General features: G+C 41.3%; 1 protein-coding gene and 1 pseudogene across 1 annotated transcript; both read left to right on the top strand.

The window, feature by feature from the left end:
* Window positions 1-236: 236 nt before the first annotated feature.
* Window positions 237-1,563, top strand: LOC121575799 (annotated as a pseudogene).
* A 6,453-nt stretch (window positions 1,564-8,016) lies between these two features.
* On the top strand, window positions 8,017-8,672 carry LOC121575800 (transcription factor HES-5-like). The gene is made up of 2 exons (XM_041889090.2): window positions 8,017-8,079; window positions 8,198-8,672. Exons 1-2 carry the CDS (start codon window positions 8,017-8,019, stop codon window positions 8,627-8,629), a joined length of 495 nt encoding a protein of 164 aa, XP_041745024.2. The 3' UTR covers window positions 8,630-8,672.
* Window positions 8,673-9,556: the final 884 nt, after the last annotated feature.

The following is a 9,556-nucleotide window of genomic DNA, read 5'->3' as shown; positions in this document are numbered from 1 at the left end:
AGCGCTCTGTGTGTTACTCTCCATCACCCCCCATCTCTCCACCTGCTCCCTTGAGATGTGACCATTGCCCCCAGCAATAAGAACACTGAGCATGTGGCAGCTCCACATTCCTCATTGTCCTCCCAAGCTAACCCATTGGCTACGGAATGTGAGAAACTCCAACAAGCCCAAGACCCACACATTCATATGCAGATTATGGACTATGTATAGGAGAGATGAAGTCAGTAGGAATCAGATTCACTCTACACAGAGACCTCTACAGCACATAGATCCAGCCATGGCACCTACAATCACTTCAGCTGTGAACTACTCTAACGAACAACTGACTCTGAGCAACAAGGTAAATTGAGTTACAAAGTGTGTTACATTGTTTCAGTATTTGCTTCTGGAATACAGCCATTCATGTCAACTCTGTTGTATTCAGAATAAGATTATTAATGACTCTCCTCTTCTCTTCTTGCTGCTAAGAAAGCCAGTGGTTGAAAAGTTATGCAGAGATCGTATCAACAACAGCATTGAGCAGCTCAAGTCTCTCTTGGGTCCAGAGATCCTCACCCAGCAGCCAGACTCCAAGCTGGAGAAAGCCGACATCCTGGAGATGACACTTTGCTTCCTGAGACGACAGCAACAGAACCAGCCAGTGAGCTCCTGCTTGGCACCTGTCAATCAGGGTTACTCCAGGTGTGTCCAAGAGATTGTGCACTTCCTGTCCAAGGATTAGGTGAAGACACAGTCCCAGAGAAGACTGCTGAGCTACTTCCAGAGCCTGCAGCCATCCTCTGATAAGAACAGGAGGGAGAGTGACCTGCCTCATTTGAGCTCCCCAGCCCAGCACAGCTTCAGCAAAGAGAATCATCCAGTCAACAGCACACTCTGGAGGCCCTGGTAGAGTCCTACAGACTGGAGGTCCACTCTCAATCAAACTCAATGGAATATGTTGGTCTAACATTAATGCCATGGACAGTGATCAGAGATCTTCTCCATCTTCTGCTTAAGCAGGTTGTTTTAAAAGTTGCGTTTTGATTGAAACTTTTCATTTCAGTTTTACTGAACAAGTTAAAATGTTTTTGTTATAAGAAACCGATTAAATCTGTGATCACTGTATTTTTGTAATGTTAATAACCTTTATGTTTTGTGAAGCATCATCATGTGTTGATTATGTTGATAATGTGCTTTTTAATTATAAACTTCAACTGTCCTCCATGAGGACTTTTAACCCAAAATTGGTATTTTATCATCAATCTTTTTGTGATTATCTATTACCAATCTGTTTAAAGGTCAACACGTGTTCAACAATAAGCAATTTTGTTACAACTACATTTTTGTAGTTATATGGTGATATTGACATTATATTGAGCATCTTCTGTGAAGTATGTATCAGTATTAGTTAGGCATTTGTTATTGATCAACTTGAGCTACATCATCACTGATCCTCCATGAGGATTATTTACCCAAACTGGGTATTATACCTGTTATCATCACTCTGTGATTAGAAATAATTGATCTGTTTTTAGATCAGACTTTATGTGTGAAAATGTTGCTCACATTATTTGAATAATGTGTATATTGTGGTCCTCTGTAGCTCAACTGGTAGAGCCCGGCGCTTGTAACGCCAAGGTAGTGGGTTCGATCCCCGGGACCACCCATACACAAAAATGTATGCACGCATGACTGTAAGTCGCTTTGGATAAAAGCGTCTGCTAAATGGCATATTATTATTATATATATTGTAAAGGGGAGAAAATGTTTTCTCTCAATGTGAAACCTTTGTTTATTTTAAACAATATGTTGTCTTTTATAAAGACAGTAACTGTGTATCCTATGCTCTGTTAGAGTATCATATGTCTTGAAGATTGATCCAAGTTGTGGTTGTGATGTGTAATCACCTAAACTATTCACCTTATATTTAGGTGTTCAAATCTATGATGTGACTCTGAGTCAATGTCAATAAATCCCCAAATAATGAAATGTAATCATTTGTTATTGTCCTTGATCTTTCCTTCTGTCTACTGTCATCAACATATTGGCTGTGGACCACAACACAAATCTACTGTATAAGCTCATAATTACTATTGCAATGATTTGTCATGAAGTGTTTGAAGTTGAAATATTGCATCTCAATCAAGTAATATACAGTGGTCCCAGTTTTGAGCAGGAACATAAATAGTGATGCTTTAAATGTCTAAGGAGAAAAGGCCCAGGGTGTGGACATGAAGCTAGATTTAGGTTTAGGGTTATGGTTAGGGTTAGGGTTGAGCCTGGGTGTGCATATGAAGCTAAAGATAGGGTTAGGGTTATGGTTAGGGTTCAGCCAGGGTGTGGACATATAGTAAAACTAGGGTTAGGATTAAGGTTAGGGTTAGGGTTAAGGTGATGGTTAAAATCAACATATCACTTGTCTCTCATTGTTCCAATTTAGGTCAGAACCAAGACAAGTGCTATTCTATAGCGTACACTATTCTTTAACTGAAATGATTTACTCAATCCTAGTTTTTCATTGAAGCATACAGTAGGGAAAAAAAGTATTTAGTCAGCCACCAATTGTGCAAGTTTTCCCACTTAAAAAGATGAGAGAGGCCTGTAAAGTTCATCATAGGTACATGTCAACTATGACAGACAAAATGAGGAAAAAAAATCCAGAAAATCACATTGTAGGATTTTTAATGAATTTATTTGCAAATTATGGTGGAAAATAAGTATTTGGTCAATAACAAAAGTTTCTCAATACTTTGTTATATACCCTTTGTTGGCAATGACACAGGTCAAACGTTTTCTGTAAGTCTTCACAAGGTTTTCACACACTGTTGCTGGTATTTTGGCCCATTCCTCCATGCAGATCTCCTCTAGAGCAGTGATGTTTTGGGGCTGTCGCTGGGCAACACGGACTTTCAACTCCCTCCAAAGATTTTCTATGGGGTTGAGATCTGGAGACTGGCTAGGCCACTCCAGGACCTTGAAATGCTTCTTACGAAGCCACTCCTTCGTTGCCCGGGCGGTGTGTTTGGGATCATTGTCATGCTGAAAGACCCAGCCACGTTTCATCTTCAATGCCCTTGCTGATGGAAGGAGGTTTTCACTCAAAATCTCACAATACATGGCCCCATTCATTCTTTCCTTTACACGGATCAGTCGTCCTGGTCCCTTTGCAGAAAAACAGCCCCAAAGCATGATGTTTCCACCCCCATGCTTCACAGTAGGTATGGTGTTCTTTGGATGCAACTCAGCATTCTTTGTCCTCCAAACACGACGAGTTGAGTTTTTACCAAAAAGTTCTATTTTGGTTTCATCTGACAATATGACATTCTCCCAATCCTCTTCTGGATCATCCAAATACACTCTAGCAAACTTCAGACGGGCCTGGACATGTACTGGCTTAAGCAGGGGGACACGTCTGGCGTTGCAGGATTTGAGTCCCTGGCGGCGTAGTGTGTTACTGATAGTAGGCTTTGTTACTTTGGTCCCAGCTCTCTGCAGGTCATTCACTAGGTCCCCCCGTGTGGTTCTGGGATTTTTGCTCACCGTTCTTGTGATCATTTTGACCCCACGGGGTGAGATCTTGCGTGGAGCCCCAGATCGAGGGAGATTATCAGTTGTCTTGTATGTCTTCCATTTCCTAATAATTGCTCCCACAGTTGATTTCTTCAAACCAAGCTGCTTACCTATTGCAGATTTAGTCTTCCCAGCCTGGTGCAGGTCTACAATTTTGTTTCTGGTGTCCTTTGACAGCTCTTTGGTCTTGGCCATAGTGGAGTTTGGAGTGTGACTGTTTGAGGTTGTGGACAGGTGTCTTTTATACTGATAACAAGTTCAAACAGGTGCCATTAATACAGGTAACGAGTGGAGGACAGAGGAGCCTCTTAAAGAAGAAGTTACAGGTCTGTGAGAGCCAGAAATCTTGCTTGTTTGTAGGTGACCAAATACTTATTTTCCACCATAATTTGCAAATAAATTCATTAAAACTCCTACAATGTGATTTTCTGGATTTTTTTTTCTCATTTTGTCTGTCATAGTTGACGTGTACCTATGATGAAAATTACAGCCCTCTCTCATCTTTTTAAGTGGGAGAACTTGCACAATTGGTGGCTGACTAAATACTTTTTCCCCCACTGTAGTTGTATAAGCTGGAAGTAGAGGCCTAAGCATTGTTGTTCACTAGCTTACTCCAATTAGGGAAGGGGTGGTGGGGTTGGAAAGTAATAAAAGGTAAATATATATTTTTTAAAGGATATGTATATGTGTATGTATGTATGTATGTATGTATCCACCATATGGTGGATTGGAAGTGATGCAGACAATTACATTGATGGAAGTTACAATCTGCAATATTAAAGCTGATCTACCCCCCTAAAAAAAAAGTAAGGTTTCATCATTGATTTCTATATATTTATTATACCACAGATATATAATCTACATCAAAATGTAAAAAAAAATGAATAGGTAGCAGCTCTTACATATTGCAACCAGGGCTGTGGAAGCAGGGGCTATGTGACCGTGGTAAACCTTATCTTCACCAGTTGAAATTAGACAATGAATTGTAAGGACTGCACAAATGTTTTTTTTATTATGACAGGGTATAAGAGGAATTAGGTAATAGAGCATATCACACTTTATACAAAACATGATCAGGTTGCGGTAGTCCTGTGTAGCTCAGTTGGTACAGCATGGCACTTACAACGCCAGGGTTGTGGGTTCGAGTCCCACTGTGGACCAGTACGGGAAAAAAAATATGTAAACGTATGCACTCACTACTGTACGTCGCTCTGGATAAGAGTGTCTGCTAAAATGTAAATGTAGTATCAAAGATTATAAACCTTCTATCTATGAAGTATCTGCTTGAAAGATATTTAGTACTAAGTCCAATCTTGACTATCTCTGAATGGTGATATGCTGTACAAGTCTATATTGTCAAAATATTTGTATTTGCTACCTTCTTAATTGATATATGTCTGATTAAAAAAAAAAAAAAAAAATTCCCCAGAGGCTTGATGGGAACTGCTTGTGTAGAGATGAATTAGCATATAACAAGGCACAGTTATGTTGTTTAGTGGAAGCTCTGTCAATGGGCAGAGTGTGGGAAAGCTCTGGAGAGCAGAGCCTCAGTCTAGTGTCATCATCATCATCATCATCATCAGTCCCATCAGCACCTGTCTGTCTGGGAAACACCCAGAACCACTGGGGAATAGGCACACTTATAGAAGAGAATTAAACAATAGCTGTATACATCAGTTTCCCCAGGGTATAAACTTATCTTTCTTTCTCCTTCTCTTCTGTCTTCATGTGCATACTTAATTTAAATATTAAGCTTCTCCAAAATCGCAATCTGAATGTAAACATATAACATATAAAGCAAGTTGAGCAAAAATCATTGTGAATAAAATAAAATAAATGTAGAAATGTACACGGATACAGCATATGTTTTGCAGCAAACTTTTAGGATAAAATCAAGTGTGCTGGTGTTTCCCTCCAGAATCCAGATGGTCTGTGATGTCATACTGTCTAAACCATCATGTGTGAAACTGTGCATACTTAATTTAAATATTAAGCTTCTCCAAAATCTCAATCTGAATGTAAACATATAACATATAAAGCAAGTTGAGCAAAAATCATTGTGAATAAAATAATATAAATGTAGAAATGTACACGTATACAGCAAGTGTGCTGGTGTTTCCCTCCAGAATCCAGATGGTCTGTGATGTCATACTCTGTCTATAGTACAACACAGAGCCAATAGCCGTCACTGATGGTCCACTGAGCAGCTTTTGTAGAGCATTGATCACAGCACACAGGACTTAGTGTGGGAACTGTCAGGAGTCACATCTATTGTGATATAATAAGATGTGACTAAATCAGTGATAAAGCGTTGAAACACTATACATTCAACAATGTCCTCATAGGTGGGGACAAAGTTACACTGTACATTTAATGTAGAGGTTCTGTGTCAGTCTCACACGTGTAAGTTGTGATGATGAGCATGTGCTCTGTCAGTATCAATGATCCCAACATCTGGCAGCAGATCTGGGGGTCACCAGTTTCCCAGATTCACACAGCACTATGTGAGTCTCTCTCCATCACCCCCACCCTTCCACCTGTTCCCCTGAGATGTGGCCATTGTCCCCCAGCAATAAGAACACTGAGCATGTGGCAGCTCCACATTCCTCACTGTCCTCCCAAGCTTACCCATTGGCTACAGACTGTGAGAAACTCCAACAAGCCCAAGACCCACACATTCATATTTATATTTCACCTTTATTTAACCAGGTAAGCCAGTTGAGAACAAGTTCTCATTTACAACTGCGACCTGGTAAAGATAAAGCAAAGCAGTGCGATAAAAACAACAACAAAGAGTTACATGGGGTAAAACAAAACATAAAGTAAAAAATACAACAGAAAATATATATACAGTGTGTGCAAATGTAGCAAGTTATGGAGGTAAGGCAAATAAATAGGCCATAGTGCAAAATAATTACATTAGTATTAACACTGGAATGATAGGTGTGAAAGAGATGATGTGCAAATAGAGATACTAGGGTGCAAATTAGCAAAATAAAGAACAATATGGGGATGAGGTAGTTGGGTGGGCTAATTTCAGATGGGCTGTGTACAGGTGCAGTGATCGGTAAGGTGCTCTGACAACTGATGCTTAAAGTTAGTGAGGGAGATAAGAGTATCCAGCTTCAGAGATTTTTGCAGTTCGTTCCAGTCATTGGCAGCAGAGAACTGGAAGGAATGGCGGCCAAAGTAGGTGTTGGCTTTGGGGATGACCAGTGAGATATACCTGCTGGAGCGCATACTACTATGGGGGTGTTGCTATGGTAACCAATGAGCTAAGATAAGGCGGGGATTTGCCTAGCAGGGATTTATAGATGGCCTGGAGCCAGTGGGTTTGGCGATGAATATGTAGTGAGGACCAGCCAACAAGAGCGTACAGGTCACAGTGGTGGGTAGTATATGGGGCTTTGGTGACAAAACGGATGGCACTGTGATAGACTACATCCAATTTGCTGAGTAGAGTGTTGGAGGCTATTTTGTAAATGACATCGCCGAAGTCAAGGATCGGTAGGATAGTCAGTTTTTCGAGGGCATGTTTGGCAGCATGAGTGAAGGAGGCTTTGTTGCGAAATAGGAGAGTGTTGTATGGCATTGAAGCTCGTTTGGAGGTTTGTTAACACAGTGTCCAATGAAGGGCCAGATGTATACAAAATGGTGTCGTCTGCGTAGAGGTGGATCTGAGAGTCACCAGCAGCAAGAGCGACATCATTGATATACACAGAGAAAAGAGTCGGCCCAAGAATTGAACCCTGTGGCACCCCCATAGAGACTGCCATAGGTCCAGACAACAGGCCCTCCGATTTGACACATTGAACTCTATCTGAGAAGTAGTTGGTGAACCAGGCGAGGCAGTCATTTGAGAAACCAAGGCTATTTAGTCTGCCAATAAGAATGCAGTGGTTGACAGAGTCGAAAGCGGCTGCACAGTACTGTCTATTATCAATCGCGGTTATAATATCGTTTAGGACCTTGAGCGTGGCTGAGGTGCACCCATGACCAGCTCGGAAACCGGATTGCATAGCGGAGAAGGTACGTGTGATTCGAAATGGTCGGCGATCTGTTTGTTAACTTGGCTTTCAAAAACTTTCGAAAGGCAGGGCAGGATGGATATAGGTCTGTAACAGTTTGGATCTAGAGTGTCACCCCCTTTGAAGAGGGGGATGAACGCGGCAGCTTTCCAATCTCTGGGGATCTCAGACGTTACGAACGAGAGGTTGAACAGGCTAGTAATAGGGGTTGCGACAATTTCGGCGGCTAATTTTAGAAAGAAAGGGTCCAGATTGTCTAGCCCAGATGATTTGTAGGGGTCCAGATTGTGCAGCTCTTTCAGAACATCAGCTGTCTGAATTTGTGTGAAGGAGAATTGTATTGAGCATATGCAGATTATGGACTATTTATGGGAGATATTAAGCCAGTAGGAATCAGATTCACTCTACACAGAAACCTCTAAAGCACAGAGATCCAGACATGGCAACTAAAATCACTTCAGCTTTGTTCTACTCTAATGAGCACCTGACTCTGACCAACAAGGTAAATTGAAGAATCAATTTCAAGGAAATTCATCTTATTTGATTGATTATTTATTCGTTTCAATAATGCCATATTTCAGAATAAGGTTATTAATGACTCTCCTTTTCTCTTCTTGCAGCTAAGAAAGCCAGTGGTAGAAAAGTTATACAGAGATCGTATCAACAACAGCATTGAACAGCTCAATTCTCTCCTGGGTCCAGAGATCCTCAACCAGCAGCCAGACTCCAAGCTGGAGAAAGCCGACATCCTGGAGATGACAGTTTGCTTCCTGAGACAACAGCAACAGTACCAGCCAGTAAGGTCCTCCTCCTGCTCAGCACATGTTAATAAGTGTTACTCCAGGTGTGTCCAAGAGATTGTGCACTTCCTGTCCAAGGATGAGGTGAAGACACAGTCCCAGAGAAGACTGCTGAGCCATTTCCAGAGCCTGCAGCCATCCTCTGATAAGAACAGGAGGGAGAGTGACCTGCCTCAGTTGAGCTCCCCAGACCAGCACAGCATCAGCAAAGAGAAGAGTCCAGTCAACAGCGCTCTCTGGAGGCCCTGGTAGAGTCCTGCAGACTGGAGCTCCACTCAGACAAACACAATGGACCATGTTGGTTTAACATTAATGTCATGGACAGTGCTAAAGAGATGTTCTTCATCGTTTGCAGTGAATGAGGCTTTTTATTTCCGTTGTATTGAAGTAAAAACATTTTTCTGAGAAAAATGTGTGATATATGAAAACCTGACTAGGTCAAAATTCACTTTTTTTTTTACCTCTACATTGTATTGAGCATATTCTGTGAAGCATGTATCAGTTATATTGATAATGTTCAACCTGAGTTATACAGTGGGGAGAACAAGTATTTGATACACTGCCGATTTTGCAGGTTTTCCTACTTACAAAGCATGTAGAGGTCTGTAATTTTTATCATAGGTACACTTCAACTGTGAGAGACGGAATCTAAAACAAAAATCCAGAAAATCACATTGTATGATTTTTAAGTAATTAATTTGCATTTTATTGCATGACATAAGTATTTGATCACCTACCAACCAGTAAGAATTCCGGCTCTCACAGACCTGTTAGTTTTTCTTTAAGAAGCCCTCCTGTTCTCCACTCATTACCTGTATTAACTGCACCTGTTTGAACTCATTACCTGTATAAAAGACACCTGTCCACACACTCAATCAAACAGACTCCAACCTCTCCACAATGGCCAAGACCAGAGAGCTGTGTAAGGACATCAGGGATAAAATTGTAGACCTGCACAAGGCTGGGATGGGCTACAGGACAATAGGCAAGCAGCTTGGTGAGAAGGCAACAACTGTTGGCGCAATTATTAGAAAATGGTAGAAGTTCAAGATGACGGTCAATCACCCTCGGTCTGGGGCTCCATGCAAGATCTCACCTCGTGGGGCATCAATGATCATGAGGAAGGTGAGGGATCAGCCCAGAACTACACGGCAGGACCTGGTCAATGACCTGAAGAGA

The sequence above is a fragment of the Coregonus clupeaformis genome, chromosome 10 (assembly GCF_020615455.1).
Source record: "Coregonus clupeaformis isolate EN_2021a chromosome 10, ASM2061545v1, whole genome shotgun sequence".
NCBI lineage: Eukaryota > Metazoa > Chordata > Actinopteri > Salmoniformes > Salmonidae > Coregonus > Coregonus clupeaformis.
The sequence above is the reverse complement of the archived record's forward strand: the minus strand, read 5'-3'. Positions and strand labels throughout refer to the sequence as shown.